Source organism: Rhinoraja longicauda, chromosome 7, assembly GCF_053455715.1.
Source record: "Rhinoraja longicauda isolate Sanriku21f chromosome 7, sRhiLon1.1, whole genome shotgun sequence".
Classification (NCBI taxonomy): domain Eukaryota; kingdom Metazoa; phylum Chordata; class Chondrichthyes; order Rajiformes; family Arhynchobatidae; genus Rhinoraja; species Rhinoraja longicauda.
This window is the reverse complement of record NC_135959.1, coordinates 63,631,837-63,648,873: the sequence shown is the minus strand read 5'-3', so window position 1 is coordinate 63,648,873 and position 17,037 is coordinate 63,631,837. Positions and strand designations below refer to the sequence as shown.

Here is a 17,037-nt window from a genome sequence, read left to right as displayed (position 1 = left end):
GGGCCAAATGCAGGCAAATGGAACTAACCCAGAATGCCAACTTGATCGGAATGGACACGTTGGACTGAAGAGTCCTTTTCCATACTAGATAAATATTCACTTCATACTATATAAAACGTTCACTTTGTTCATGCCCTTCATGATCTTGTATGACTGCAAGTGATTGAAAAATGACAAACTGGTAAACAAGGTTGAATGCAAGGGAATGCATGAAAGATTACAGATCAAGAAGATGAAGCAAAGGAAGAGCAAATACAAGAGCAAAGGAAGACGCAAAAGTCTGGAAGTGCATGTCAAGGGAACATACAAAATGTAGAAAGCGCTGAAAAAAGAAATTTAGTTATCAGAAATAATGGGGAAAAAATATCTTGTTGTAAACTTTTCATTAGAATATGAACAATACATCTACATTCTTTTTAACTCATTGTTTAATAATCAGTTAATATTTTCAGTACATTAATATTTCACAACTTATTTTTCCCTATATATTCCATTGTCACTTGCATCATAGAGATAAACACCCCAATGATGGCACAGTTGTCACACTCACCAGTAGGAAAATATAGAATACATATCAGAGCTGATAACGCATGATGTTCATGGTTACATTCCAATTTGCCTCCAAGATCCCAATATTATACTTCAAATATAACTGATCGATTATGGAAGGGTGTTGTTAGTATAGGTAAGGCTTCTTCTGCCTCACCCAGATGGATGAGGGCCTACTGAAAATGTGTTCTAATTGAGAAATTCAAAATCCTAGGGAAAGGGACAGAAGGACAAAAAAAGAGGGGGAAAAGGTGTGGAGGATTGTGTGAGAAGAGAAGAATATTGTACCTCGAGCAACAGTGACTGGCTTTTTGTGCAGGTAACACATTAAGTAGGAAACAGAAAATGTAGATTCTGCCACAATATCATACTGTTTCAAGGTTTCATCTCATGGGCTGGCAGGAATAACTGATAAAGAATGGAGCAAGGCATTAAATGATGATCAATAGGTTGAGTGCAATTCCAGAGCTAAATCATTAGCTTGAAATAATGAAATTCTGGAATGAAATAGATGATAAACAACAATGATACAATCAAAAATTTAGTCACAGCAATTCACAACTGTACTAAATTTGCTACTTTGTCAAAAGCAGACTTAATCAAATGTATGAAAATCAAGCCATATTTGTCAAAATATTTATGATTTTATAAACACTATGATTAATACTTTAAGCACTAACTCAATGGAAGTATTTACGTCACACACTGGTGAAATAGTTCATTTGGTTAAATAATTTTTTTTGGCTTACTTACTTTATTTGGTGTGTTGTCATCTGATGTTTGTGTGTCTATTTTCCAAAGGCCGTCCAAAGTGTTGCAAGAGAGAAAAAAATAAACACACATAAAATACACTCAAGAAACACAATTAACTTGTAAGAACATTTTACTAAAATTCTGTGCCAAAGACATATAATGATATACCTATTAGAGCCGGAATTGTTTTGCTTTCTCCTATTAGTTCAGTTCTAGGATGCTTCTATGGTTTTTATTATTGTTTGACAAAATAGTTAATGTTCATAGTGGAAAACATTAATTAATAAGATACATCAACTTTCCCTCAGGGCAATTAAATTCAAATAATGCACATATTTCAAATTCATATCATTTAAATTTGAATAATAGCTATGCACCAAAACCTGTGCTTACAAAAATACAAACATTCTGTGGAGTTACTAGCAAAATCTCTTTATTCAGAACATAATGCATCGCACATAAAAAATAGATGTCCATCTCAATCATAGTACAGTTACCACAAACGTAAATTGCAATATAAAGGAAGCACGAGGAAGAAGAGAACATTATTTCTGAATTTGTTTGAGCAATGATCATTTGAGGACCACATGGAAGATTCTATAGCAAGAACTGAAACAGTGATTTGTAATGCAGTACAAGGAGGGAGAATTAAAAAAAATATATTTGTTGAAAACTGAGATGCAAGAAAATACAGCTAAAATTAGCCTGTTCATATTCTACAACAGGAATTGGAGGAATAATATAATTGCTGAGATGGAAAATATTTAAGTGTGTGACCGTTCCCACTAGCAAAACTGCTTAGAAACGTTCTTACATTAGAAAGTGCAAGACTGATATGATTTTGTCACATGTTGACTCGGCAAGACACAGTAAAACTCTGATAACCTTGTGTTCCTAAAAACTAACTGGTGTACCAGTTCCTGCACTCCCCTTCACACCACGAGATTTTATTGGAAAATGCATTATCATACCTTGTGATATCTAAAGACGTATTGGGGATTAATAGGAACAGCATCCTGAAAATTTAAGAGCATTTAGACAATTCTAATTATGGGACTTTTTGGTGGTTGATAAATCTACTTGCTGATTTTGGAGGTTTACCCATAAAAAGCCTCTGCCACATTAGAGACCAGCCATATATACAATACAATATATCTTTATTGTCATTGTACCCAGGGGTACAACGAGATTGGGAATGCGCCTCCCATAAGATGCAATAATTTAAGTAATTTAGACAGCAGCAACCCAACGAAACGAAACAGTTGTAACAGTTTTGGACAGGGTAAAGTGCAAGTTGATCTATGCGTTGTGGCCATCCGGCTCAGCAGGACCGGTTCATAGCAGCTATGGCCCTGGGGATGAAGCTGTTCCTGAGTCTGGAGGTGCGGGCGTAGAAGGCCTTGTATCGTCTGCCCGATGGAAGGAGTTCGAACAGACTGTTGCAGGGGTGTGAAGAGTCTTTGTGGATGCTGGTGGCTTTTCTGAGGCATCGTGTGTTGTAGATGCCCTCCAAGTCTGGTAGCTGTGTTTCGATGGCCCTCTGAGCTCTATGGACTACCCGCTGTAGAGCTTTCCTTTCTGCCTCCGTGCAGCTGAGGTACCACACAGGGATGCCATGCGTTAGGATGCTCTCTATGGTGCATCGGTAGTAGGTCGTCAGCAGCTGTTGGGGTAGACCAGACTTTTTCAGTGTTCTTAAGTAGAACAGTCTTTGTTGTGCCTTCTTGACCAGCGCAGCAGTGTTATTGGACCATGTTAGGTCCTCCGAAATGTGAGTGCCCAGAAACTTGAAGCTGGACACTCTCTCCACACTGTCCCCGTTGATAGAGATCGGGGCATATTCCCCGTTATGTGACCTACGGAAGTTGATGATCAGCTCCTTGGTCTTGGTGGTATTTAGGGACAGGTTGTTATCCGAGCACCAGTCCGCCAGGTTCTGCAACTCCGCTCTATAGTTTGTTTCATCCCCGTTGGTGATCAGCCCGATCACCGTTGTGTCATCTGCAAACTTGACAATGGTGTTGGTGTCGAATGCAGGAACACAGCCGTGTGTGAAGAGGGAGTAGAGCATGGGGCTCAGAACACAGCCCTGTGGTGTGCCGGTACTCAGGGTGATAGTGGAGGACAGGTGCGGGCCCATTCTCACTGCCTGCGGTCGTTCCAGCAGGAAGTCCAGGATCCAGTCACATAATGACGAGCTAAGGCCTAGCTGGATGAGCTTGGTAGGGATGACCGTGTTGAAGGCGGAGCTATAGTATATGAATAGCATCCTCACGTACGTGCCCTGTCTCTCTAGGTGAGTCAGGACAGTGTGAAGAGCCAGAGAGATGGCGTCCTCTGTGGATCTATTTGCCCTGTATGCAAATTGATGTGGGTCCAGTGAGTCAGGGATGCTGGATTTGATGTGTGAGAGGACCAGCCTCTCAAAGCACTTCATGACTATCGGCGTTAGGGCAACCGGGCGGTAGTCGTTCAGGTTGGAGATCTTTGCTTTTTTCGGCACCGGAACTATGATAGCCGACTTCAGGCACTTGGGGACCGTAGCCAGAGATAATGACAGGTTAAAGATCCTGGTGAATACCTCAGCCAGCTGTTCAGCACAGTCCTTCAGTACCCTTCCTTGAACTCCATCCGGTCCTGCAGCCTTGCGTGGGTTGACCCTTTGCAGAGCGCGTTGTACCTCCTGTGTGCTCAGTTGCAAGACCTGTCCCACCGCCTCGGCTGGGGTTCTTTCACTCAAGGTGGTTTTGCCAGTTTCAAAGCGGGCAAAGAAGGTGTTAAGCTCGTTGGTCAGTGCCATATCGCTGTGGGGGCAGGCAGGGCAGCTCTTGTAGCCAGTGATGTCCCTGACACCCTGCCACATGCTTCTGGTGTCCGTGGTGTTGAAGTGGTCTTCCACCCGTTGCCTATGGGTGTCTTTGGCCCTTTCAATACCTTTTAATACCTTATTTAATACCTTTTAATAATATGCTAGCCTGAGCTGCATTTTTCAGTAAATCTTCATTTTTGCTGGTAGTTTGATATTTATGCATATTGGAATTTGCCAAGATGCGAGTTTAGCGCAAAAGTGATTGCAAAAATCAACATCTCAATTTTCTTTTAAACAATGCCATTAAATGTTTGAAGAAATAAGGAACTGCAGAAGCTGATTTCCAAAAAAGGGTCAAGGTGCTGGAGTAACTCAGTGGGTTCGGCAGCATCTCTGGAGAACATGGATAGGCTACGTTTTGAGTTGGGAACCTTCTTCAGAGTGATGATGAGGATGGTGGGGTGAAGACAAATCTGGAAGGGAAGAGAGGCTCAACAAAGACTTTCAGGTAATAGGTGGCCACAGGTAAGAATCATGGGCAGATGATTGGACTCGGCTGATGGTTGCACAAAAGCCTAGAGATTAAAGTAAGAGACTAAAGGATTGAAGAGTTGGAAAATTGTGATGAGGTCCATCCAAGGACTCCTGCAATCCTTCCCAGTGGGAGAGATTCACGAGAAGCTCATCTAACCTCATCCACAGTATCCAGCGTTCCTATGTGGCCTCCAGTACATCAGTGAAACCAAGCGTAGATTCGTCGACCATTTCACTGAACATTTACGCTTGGTCTACCAAGGCCTACCCCCCCCCCCAACCACTATCAGACTGAAGAAGGGTCCCAACCGCGAAACGTCACCTGTGCTCTCCAGAGATGCTGCTTGAACTGCTGAGTTACTCCAACACTAATACTCCAACATCCATAAAATCTTTGTTTGATTATTGAGGACTATACAGCAAACCCTCGGTATTACGGACCTATTTATAATGGACTTTGGTTATAGCAGAAGATTGAGGAGATTCGGTATGCCAATGAATATACTCGTGAACTTCCACAGGTGTATGGTAGAGAGCATATTAATTGGTAGACACAAAATGCTGGAGTAATTCAGTGGGACAGGCAGCATCTCTGGAGAGAAGGAATGGGTGACGTTTCGGGTCAAGATCCTTCTTCAGACATATTAATTGGTTGCATGTCAGCCTGATTCGGCAACACGAACATCCAGGAAAGAAGACTGCAAAAAAAAAGTGGCGAACACTGCTCAGTCCATCAAAGATATTGCCTTCCCCACCATGGAAGGATCTATAAGAGTCGCTGTCTCAAAAAGGAAGTCAGCATCATCAGAAACAAGCAAGCAATAAAATGTTTGCTTAAAATTATGTCAGGCCATGACAGAGGTGCAGTGCAATAGTGCAATATTGATTTTAAAAGTTTTAATCAATAGGTTTTACCTGTAAAATTCAAAGATTTTTTCTACACTTTTAATACTATTAGAAGCCCAACTTATTTGTATTCCTTTGTCAGCATGACCTTTTGGAAGTGAGATACGAGATGATCCATTTTCCATTCCATTCCACTGGAGTAACTCAGAAGGTCAGGCAGTACCTCTGGAGGACACGGATAGGCGATCTTTCGGGTCAGGTCTGAAAGGTCCTGACCCACAAAGTTACCTATACACGTCTTCCAGAAATGCTTCCTGACCAGCTGAGTTACTCCAGCACTTTTTAAAATAAACCAGCATCTGCAGTTCCTTGTGTCCTCAATATGCATTCCCCGTTGTGGTAAAAGAGGAGAAGATACACTGCAATGTGGAACTTGTAAAGCTACAGCTCAGCTCTCTGATTCTGTAGAAAACAGAAACTCAATCAAATTCAAAATTATGAAAGGGATTTCTGTTAGAAAATTAACTAATAAATCAACAGCGAGCTCAAAAGTCTGAAAGGGGCAGGAAACTGGATTCTGGTGAGTTTAAGTGTATGGGAAAACTCAATTGCATACTCTGCCATTTCTCCCAGTAATACATGGCTAACTTTGTAAGTACATCGGTCCCTGGATAGTAATTTCACTAATGATGAGCTAAATGTGGAATGATCGACATTTCTGAACAATTGGGTGCTAGATTGCCTACATTTTGCTGCACTATGGGTTATGAGCTTTGAAATTAATTCACAGAAGCAAATATGAAGATCAAGTGAATTGCAATCCACAAATTCTATAAAATAAAGATCCAAAGCAAACAGTGAAATGGATCTATTAAGAATAGGAACTGTGATTAGATAGGTCAGATACAGGGATAACCAAAGATCTTTCAGTTCCAATTCTTCCCCCAAATTCCTTTAAACGGAGAATATAGAAACATAGAAACTAGGTGCAGGAGTAGGCCATTCCGCCCTTCGAGCCTGCACCGCCATTCAATATGATCATGGCTGATCATCCAGCTCAGTAGCCTGTACCTGCCTTCTCTCCATACCCCCTGATCCCTTTAGCAAAAAGGGCCACATCTAACTCCCTCTTAAATATAGCCAATGAACTGGCCTCAACTACCTTCTGTGGCAGAGAATTCCACAGACTCACCACTCTCTATGTGAAGAAATGTTTTCTCATCTCGGTCCTAAAAGACTTCCCCCTTATCCTTAAGCTGTGACCCCTGGTTCTGGACTCCCCCAACATCGGGAACAATCTTCCTGCATCTAGCCTCTCCAACCCCTTAAGAATTTTATATGTTTCTATAAGATCCCCCCTCAGTCTTCTAAATTCCCCCAGCGAGTACAAGCCCAGTCTATCCAGTCTTTCCTCATATGAAAGTCCCGCCATCCCAGGGATCAATCTGGTGAACCTTCTCTGTACTCCCTCTAAGGCAAGAACGTCTTTCCTCAGATTAGGAGACCAAAACTGCACACAATACTCCAGGTGCGGTCTCACCAAGGCCCTGTACAACTGCAGCAGAACCTCCCTGCTCCTAAACTCAAATCCTCTTGCTATGAATGCCAACATACCATTCGCTTTCTTCACTGCCTGCTGCACCTGCATGCTTGCTTTCAATGACTGGTGCACCATGACACCCAGGTCACGTTGCATCTCCCCTTCTCCCAATCGGTCACCATTCAGGTAATACTCTGCTTTCCTGTTCTTGCCGCCAAAGTGGATAACCTCACATTTATCCACATTATATTGCATCTGCCATGCATTTGCCCACTCGCCTAATCTATCCAAGTCACTCTGCAGCCTCCTAGCATCCTCCTCGCAGCTAACACTGCCACCCAGCTTCGTGTCATCCGCAAACTTAGAGATGTTGCATTCAATTCCCTCGTCCAAATCATTAATATACACTGTAAATAACTGGGGTCCCAGCACTGAGCCTTGCGGTACCCCACTAGTCACTGCCTGCCATTCCGAAAAGGACCCGTTTATTCCTACTCTTTGCTTCCTGTCCGCCAACCAATTTTCTATCCACCTCAACACTGAACCCTCAATACCGTGTGCTTTAAGTTTGTACACCAATCTCCTATGTGGGACCTTGTCGAAGGCCTTCTGAAAGTCCAGATATAACACATCGACTGGTTCTCCCTTATCCACTCTACTAGTTACATCCTCGAAAAATTCTATAAGATTCGTCAGACATGATTTGCCTTTGGTAAATCCATGCTGACTTTGTCCGATGATTTCACCACTTTCCAAATGTGATGCTATCACATCTTTAATAACTGACACTAGCATTTTCCCCACTACCGATGTTAGGCTAACTGGTCTATAATTCCCCGTTTTCTCTCTCCCTCCCTTTTTAAAAAGCGGGGTTACATTAGCTACCCTCCAGTCCTCAGGAACTACTCCAGAATCTAAAGAGTTTTGAAATATTAATGCTAAAACAAATTTGAAGTTTGTCGTTTTCAAAAACCTTGGTTTGCAGAAAAAACTTTTGTTCATTTGAAAAAAAATAATTAAACTATCTTAAGTTTACCTCTTCTTCATTGTTTCCATCCTGTTGCCCCGTTGCTGAAATTAAAACCGGAATATCTGTTAGATAGCAAATTAACCGACAACTTTTGAAATTTAAGGTTTAATACCAAATATTTTTGATATTTTGGAAGTAAAATATGTGTATAATTTATACGCGTGATATTTTAAATATATATATTTCAATTAAAATTTTTACCTCCGGTTTCTGAATTCTGAACACTTGAGGTCGCTTCTAATACTCAGACACATTTTCTCTTTTCCAAGCAAAGCATTACAAATATTTTTCAAATTCAATTTCAATACATTGCTATATTACCATAAAGTTTTAAAATACAAAGCATCTGCACTTTTGCCTTAAAAACCAAATCAAGGAATTTTGGAAGTGGCACGCCAAAATAACTGTCAGTACCCAACATATTGACATTCCTAACCAATATCATGAATGGTTAGTAACTATATTTAATGATCCACCATCACCAATTACTACAAATGCCGTACAAAACAGAGCTTCAATTTTAAATGCTCCATGACTAAAACAAGCAACTGCGGCACATTGGCAGCACATTAATGTGCAACATTTAGGGCAAGGGGTGCTTTAAGCTGCTAATTTTTATAATTGATAATTTTTCTCAACTGCTCCAGGTATAATAGTTGGAATTACACGGAAGCCTCAAACAGCATGAACAACATTTTTAGCAAATAACAGTTCCTGGAATATCTCAGTATCTGAGAACTGAGTTTGTTTTCATATCATGTACCATTTTAAATTGCGAATATATCACCTATGCTGCCACATAACTAGGTCCAAATCCTGACAAAATTGTCCATCAATACCCCGGGATTACCTTCAACAGAAGGATTCCAGTGGATCAAGGTTGCTTCCATCGGAAGGGCAATAAATGTTGGCCTTACTGGTCAAAATCCAGAAAAGTTATATAATTGAAAACCTGCAGACTTTTGTAGAATTATGCCTCCATGACAAACATAACACTGGAAAGAGGCCCCTTAGCCCATAAAGCCTGTGCTGAATGTCTAGAAGCCTCTTACACTAATCCAATATTGTTCATACCATGTACCCATAAACTATCTTCACAATTCTACCACTCAACTATGAAGCCGCCCATCTTTGACACGTGGGAGGAAACCAGAGCAAATCCCACATAGTCACAGGGAAAATCTGGAAACTCAATAAAGAAGCACCCAAGATTAGGAGCTGAGGCATCAGCACTTAGACATTACAAAGTGATAATAAAAGATGACCAACAATTTAAATATGATCAATGTTCTTTTAATTACTAGAGGCTACAAATGGATTAAACTTACACTCCAGATTTCCTTTGCAAGTTTTGATCCAAGAGCTAAAGTTGTCATTTTCACCTGTAATATACAAGTGAAAACAGTTAACTATCCTAAAATACATTGGAGGAGACCACACTAAAACATTAGTGTCTTAACATAGGACCTATTCAAAACCAAAGCTTATGGTAGAAGAAAAAACTTTCTATTCCAACAGGTTTACTAAACCTCTTATCATATTAACTACAGACACGCTAATTTAGAGTGTAACAGGAGGAACACAATGAAATATTAAATTATTACATCACATCAGTCATAGATTACAAAGTGGTATTATTAATAAAAATGAAAATGCTAAGATTGCATAAATCATAGACAGCATCCAAGTAATAAGATATGATGAAGCCACTGAGGGCTGAATACTAAAATCAAATAATTCAGTCAAAATGGAATACAGAATGCCAACTCTTGAATATATAACTTAAACTAGGTCTAAATTCTCAATACACAACAAATAAAAGGCTATTTTAGACCATCCTGGCATTAATACAAATATCGATGGAAGCTGAAACATCATGGAGATAGAAACATAGAAAATAGGTGCAGGAATAGGCCATTCGGCCCTTTGAGCCAGCACCGCCATTCAAGATGATCATGGCTAATCATCCAAAATCAATACCCCGTTCCTGCTTTTTCCCCGTACCCCTTGATTTTTTTTTGCCCCAAGATCTAAATCTAGCTCTCACTTGAAAACATCTAGTTTTTTCTACAGGTCCATCTTTAGGAAAACAGGTCGTCAATAATATGTAGGAAAGAAAGTTCTGTGCTCAGGTAACCATGATCGAATTAGAGGTCATGAAATACTAGAAACATTCAACAGGAAAAACAGCATCTTACAAAAAGAGAACAAGTCAATGTTTCAGATCAGTGACTTATTCAGAAATGGAACAGTGCGAAAACAAGCATGTTTTAAAGTCCAGAGGGAAATAAAGCGGAAACTGTGACAGGGAAGGCCAAGGTTGTCCCTGCAACATAAATATTTTCAGTGCTGATCATAGTAAAAGAACAAAGTGGTATTATTAATAAAAATGAAAATGCTAAGATTGCATAAATCATAGACAGCATCCAAGTAATAAGATATGATGAAGCCACTGATCAGTCTGAAGAAGGGTTTCGACCCGAAACGTCACCCATTCCTTCTCTCCCGAGATGCTGCCTGACCTGCTGAGTTACTCCAGCATTTTGTGAATAAATACCTTCGATTTGTACCAGCATCTGCAGTTATTTTCTTATAGTAAAAGAACAAACGTGTTAGCTAGAAATCTGAAAAAAAATGTTGGAAATACCTAGCCTATTCAACAGTATCAGTGGAGAGTGAATAAAAATGGAATTATTGTTGGAAATGGATGACCTTGCATTGCAGCTGATCAATTCTGACAGAGATAGATGATTCTGCACCAAGGCCATTCATGACTAGGAACAAAGCCAGTATGGTATTAGTCAAGAGCAGAAGGAGGACTGGGAGACTTTGATTAACCTATATTGGACAAGGGCAGGGTTAGCAGCAGTTTATAAGATGGGAAAGGTCCACAGTGATTTTTTTTTTTGTTAAGTTGTAACAGCAGTTCTGAAGGCTGAGGTGTTAAATTGGACAGGTTTGGAACTTGTGGATAAGATGAGCTTGCTGAAAGTTACAGAGGGGGAAAAAATGAATATTTAAGAATCTACACCCATACTCTTAAATGAGCAAGAGAAATGAATTTATGTGTTTATGTATGTGATAGAGATATAACGATTCCGCCTTGATATGAAGAGAGATCCATAAATCATGCAGGTGACAATGGAGATAGGAGAGGCAACATTGACGATCAGCGAGGATAATAATTCTCAACACATTCCCTGCAAGGATGCGTTCTCAGTACCCAACTGTATTCCCAGTACACTCACGACTGCACGGCCATAATCGGCTCCAAGTCCATCTACAAGTTTGCAGATGACACTACCGTGGTGGGGTGGATCACCAACCATGATGAAACAAAGTACAGGAAGGAGATAGAGAACTTAGTAACATGGTGTCAGGAAAATAACTTCTTGCTCAATGGCAGGAAGATGGAGCTAGTTATTGACTTCAGGAAGCATGGTGGAGTACATGCCCCAATCAACATCAATGGTGCCGAAGTAGAAATGGTGAGAGCTTCAACTTTCTTGGCGTTAATGTTACCAGCGATCTGTTAAGAAGGCAACAGCCAAGGAGGCACACCAAGGAAATTTGGCATATTTCCAATGACTCTTCCAAACTTCTATAGAAGCAGCAAAGCAAACATACCTTTGGGTTGCATTCTATTTTGATTAGGGAACAGCTCTGCCAAATACCGCAAGAAATTGCAGAGAAATGTACACATATCCCAGTTTATCATACAGACCAAACTTCCTACCATTGACTCCATGGACACTTTACGCTGCCTCAAAAAAGCAGCCAACATAAAGAGGTCCCACCTGGTCATTCCTTTTCCTGCTCCTGTTCAGCAGAAAGTACAGAAGCTTAAAAGTGCTTACCGCCAGACTCGGTAATAGCTTCTCCTGTTTTCAGGCTTCTGAACAGTCTTACCATAAACTAGGGTGCTATCAAATTCACCTTTACCCCTTTGCGAACAATGGACATCTATGGAAATGGAACCCTACAACACTGAGAACTATATTACGTACTCTGTATCCTATATTTTGCTTTATCTATTGTATTTGAGTTTGCTTGATTGTATTTATGTATGGTATTATCTGATCGGATCACATGCAAAAGAAAGCTCTCCACTGTACCTCAGTACACGTGACAATAATAAACCCAATCCTAAAGACCATTATTACCACTCCCCTTCAGATTTGCCTTAATCACTTCCCCCAAAACCCACTCTTTATCCAAATGGACGTAGTGTGCCCTCGCTGCTCTTTCAATGCCTTGAAACACACTACTGCCACTTAAATCATGCCCATCTTTCCTGAAATTACATCCACTTTCATCCAATGAGGTTTATGGTCCGAGGTTAAAATTCTCACATTTCCAAATCTCTTCATAACCGCTCACAACTGTGATGAAAAGTTCTTCAAAGTTTATATGACATTCCTAACATTTGATTAATAAGCTGAACTCACATCATCCGTCATAATACACCTACTTAAATATCTCAGTCTTCCAGTTGAAGGTGGAGTGACCCATCCAATTATACCCAGACAATCAGTTATCTTCCCACTCAGGCACTGCGATCTCTGGAAAGGTTTCCGAGGGCATGAATTCCCATGTTGCCATCTGAAAACAAACCAAGTATGCTCACAACATTCCATACCCTCTCACACAACAACTGCTCTCAACTTCAACGGTATCCATTCTGCTGTTGTAAAAATCAGTTTTCCATAAACAGAAATATCTTCCAATACTGGGAAAATTAAATCAATTGACTCCCATGTTTTCAAACACCATATTCGAGCCCTCAAATGAAGAGTATTCACAACTACACGCTGTATCTGACCCTTACATTAGCTTTTCACCACCTATTCACCCCTTCACTGAAACAACTACTTCTACCTCTATAGAGTAAACCTCTGATCCATTGGCACTAGCCCAATGATTTGGAAGTCCCAATGGTTTGATATTTAGCTCACCAAATTCTTAAACTGTAACCCCTGGTTCAGGACTCCCCCAACATGTTCCTGATGTTGGGGGAATCCAGACCCAGGGGTTACAGTTTAAGAATAAGGGGTAGGCCATTTAGGACTGAGATGAGGAAAAACTTTTTCACCCAGAGTTGTGAATCTGGCATTCTCTGCCACAGAAGACAGTGGAGGTCAATACACTGGATGTTTTCAAGAGATTTAGCTCTTAGGGCAAAAGGAATCAAGGGATATGGGGAAGAAGCAGGAACGGGGTACTGATTTTAGATGATAAGCCATTATCATATTGAATGGTGGTGCTGGATCAAAAGGCCAAATGGCCTACTCCTTCACCCATTTTTCTATGTTTCACCAGATGTTTGCCATGCTTTCTTCCCATTCACCAGGGTCCCAGATTCCATTGTAATAGTCGCCTAGACTTATCTATGAAATAATTCAAAGAACACAAGACTCAGTTAACAAAACTTTTTACTTTTACACCAAGGTGGGAGAAGACACAGAGACCTGAGTGTACTGTTGTTCACTCAAGCACCTGCTTCTGTCCTCTCAAAGAATACCCTGAATACAGGCAATATTTATACACCTCAAAGCAGCACAAAAAGCACATCCAGTAATTTTCCACAGTTACATGACATCAGCCAGTCTTAACAATAACATAGTAGTTCCCATAGTATAGTTCCTTTAATTGTGTTAGGGAGTCAAACAGGAGTAAAGAAGAGTTGCATAGCTAAGATGATTAGAGAGGCACCTGTGCGATAAGGAGACACCATAGGATCTAGTTCAGAACATTGGAATGTCCTGTCCTCAATAAACCATGAGAAACAACTTCTAAACCCTGAGAAACAACTTTTTATCTGCAGGTGTCTGGTACCGTGAAAGGCCGACTTCCCATGGGAGCATATTCAGCTTAAAATGTCTGCCATAGTTAGCACAAAATGGTTTCCACAGTTTTAACCCTTACACCATGCTACACTGAAGTTTACCTGGTTTTGCAAAATTAGGAAGTCTTTAAAAAAAAAATCAATTCGTGACTTTAACTTTTTTTTAATGCAGTAGTGCTAGTGATTGGGTGGGGCAAAATTTGTTAAGTGTATCTGGGAAAATTTCCTCACGTTATACGTAGGTGTCCTGCCTTGAGAGGGGCAAAATTTGGACCCACCTGTTGGAAAATAAGGCAGGGAGAGTGACCCAAGAGTCAGTGGGGGGTCACTTTAGAACCAGTGGCTTCAAATTTATTAGTTTTACACTATTTAATGAAAAACATAGCACTGTTAAAATTGTCCTAACTTGTGGGAAAGCTAATCTTGATTACATTAGATAGGAACTTGCAAAGATAGATTGAAAGGGTGTCAAAGGTTATGAGTAGACGGCAGGGGTATGGAGTTGAGAGGGAAAGATAGATCAGCCATGATTGAATGATAGGGTAGATTTGATGAACTGAATGGCCTAATTCTGCTCCTATGATTTACAGAAGAGTCTGGTTGCAGGGTAAGAGACTTCTGACTAGAGCTCGGGAAGAGACAGCTGGGACTGTGACAGAGGTATTTGTATCATTGCTAGCCACCAGCAAGGTACCAGAAGACAGAAGACTGGAATGTAGTTAATGCACCTTTAAAAAGGGCAGCAAGGCCAAGTCAGGGAACTACAGGGTAGCAAGCCTAACATCAGTAGTGGGAATATTACTGGAGCACATTCTGAGAGACAAGATCCACAAGCACTTGGAAAGGCAAAGATTGATCAGAGCTACTCGGCATGGCTTTGTACATGGGATATCTTGTCTTATAAACGTGATAAGAGTTTCTTGAAGGTTACAAAGTTAATTGACAAGGGCATGGTAAATCCTTTGACAAGGTCCCCCATGATAGGCTGGAACAGAAGGCAAGATCACATGGGATCTAGGGCGAGCTAACCAAGTGGACACCAATGGGCTTGGTGGTTGAAGTCAGAGTGCAATAGGGTAGTTTTTCCAGACTGGAGACTTGTGACCAGTGGTGTCCTGCAGAAATCAGTGATGGGTCCAGTACTGCTTATGTATATTAACAATTTAAATGAGAAAATTCTAACTTGCTTATTAGCAAGTTTGTGGATTACACCACATTAGTGCTATGGTCGACAATGAAGAAGAATATCTAAGATTACAGCTAATTCTAAATCAACTGGGAGAATGGATCAAGGATTGGCCAATGGAATTTAACTTGGACAAATGTGAAGTGCTGCATTTGGTAACTTAAACCAGGGCAAGACTTGCACAGTAAATGATGGAGACCCAGAGAATGTTGCAGAAAAGAGAAACCTGTGGGTATAGATATACAGTTCCCTCTGTGGCAACACGGGCAGAGAAGGTGGTGAAGGTGGAGTTTGGCACGCTTGCTTTCATCAGTCAGGTCACCAAGTACGAGAGTTGGGATGTAGTGTTATAATTGTACAAGACATTGGTGACTCCTCACTTGGAGTAGTGTATGCTAGTCTGGTCACCTAGCTATAGGAAAGATCAATTAAGCTAGAAAGAGTGCAGAAAAGATTCACAAGAATGATACCAAGACAGGAGGGATTGATTATAAGCAATAACTGGAGAGGCAGGGGCTTTTTTTCCCTGATCGTAGGATGCCAAGGGGGTGACCAGAGAGGGTTATCAAATTATGAGTTGAGGCAAGGTGAACGTTCAAACATTTTTCCCAGGAAAGGGGAATACAAAACAAGAGGGGATACATTTAAAGTGAAAGAAGAAAGATTTAAATGGTATCTAACGATCAGCTTTTTCACACAAAGGGAAGTAGGTATATGGAATGAGATGCCAGAGGAGTTGGTAGGGGTGGATACAATTACAAAATTTAAAAAACATCCTGACAGATACATGGATACAAATGGTTCACAGAGTACAGATGCTCCCTGGCTTACAATGCTTCGACTTGCGATATTTCGACTTTGCGATGGTGCAAATGGCAGCGACCCGTGGCGAGCCGCAGGTCGCTTCCGGCCACATGATCGCATGTATTAAATGCATTTTGACTTACAATATTTTCTGTTTCCGATGGGTTTCTCGGAACTGAACCCCATCGTAAGCTGAGGAGCACCTGTAATATGGACCAAATGCAGGTAACCAAGTAGGCTCGATGACCGTTTCACCAAATATTTGCGCTTTATATGGCAATACCCACAGCAACTACTGGTGCTCAGTATTTTAACACCCCTTTCCTTCCTTTTATTCCTTGGTCTCCTCCTTGGCAGAATGAGGCCACATGCAAAATGGATGAACAGCACCTAATATTCCGCTTGGTTAGCTCACAACCCAACACAAAGAACAGCAAATTATCTAATTTCAAGTCATATCCCTCTATTACTTGGTACTCACGGTTACCGACTGGGAGAGAAAGAGGCACTCACATTCAAAGGAGCACGCAAGCCATAATTAATAAGATAGGTTGGGAAAAGTGGCCCATTAGGGCCAAGATAAAATTAGACTAGCAGGAATCGCTAATTATTATTTCCCTACCAACTCCTCTGGCATCTCAATCCATACACCTACCTCCCTCTGTGTGGAAAACGCTGATTGTTAGATACCATATAAATCTTTCTTCTTTCACTTTAAATGTATCCCCTCTTGTTTTGTATTCCCCTATCCTGGGAAAAATGTTTGTGAACATTCACCTTGTCTCAACTCATAATTTGATAACCCTCTCCGGTCACCCCCTTGGCATCCTAATGAGAAATGTTCAATGCATGCATAAATATCACAGCCTCAGCAGTTGCAGGAAATCATTTTAATAACTGGATTAGGCGGCCATTTTTTGATGTCTTATAATCAGTATTGCAAGCGAGGATTTAATCATTTGGGATCCCCCTACTACAGTGATGGTAATGATTGGACTGTAGAAAGGATCACTGGGTTCATTTGGGCTGCTTTGATCTTACAGACATTACAAGAAGCATCCTTCTTCTATCCTGGACATTCAGAAAAAAATACACAACACATGAAGTGGGCATTCAACCTGTGTAGATCATAGCATAGTAC

At 40.8% G+C, this 17,037-nt stretch overlaps 1 protein-coding gene across 1 annotated transcript in view; it reads right to left on the bottom strand.

The window, feature by feature from the left end:
• sugt1 (SGT1 homolog, MIS12 kinetochore complex assembly cochaperone) overlaps positions 1-17,037 on the bottom strand; it is a 77,567-nt gene that overhangs the window by 41,758 nt on the left and 18,772 nt on the right. The window contains exons 6-8 of the mRNA XM_078402746.1: positions 9,390-9,443; positions 8,068-8,102; positions 1,303-1,337 (exon numbers count right to left, since the gene is read on the bottom strand). Coding sequence (XP_078258872.1) covers positions 1,303-1,337; positions 8,068-8,102; positions 9,390-9,443 — 124 coding nt within the window. The remainder of the gene's footprint in view (positions 1-1,302; positions 1,338-8,067; positions 8,103-9,389; positions 9,444-17,037) is intronic.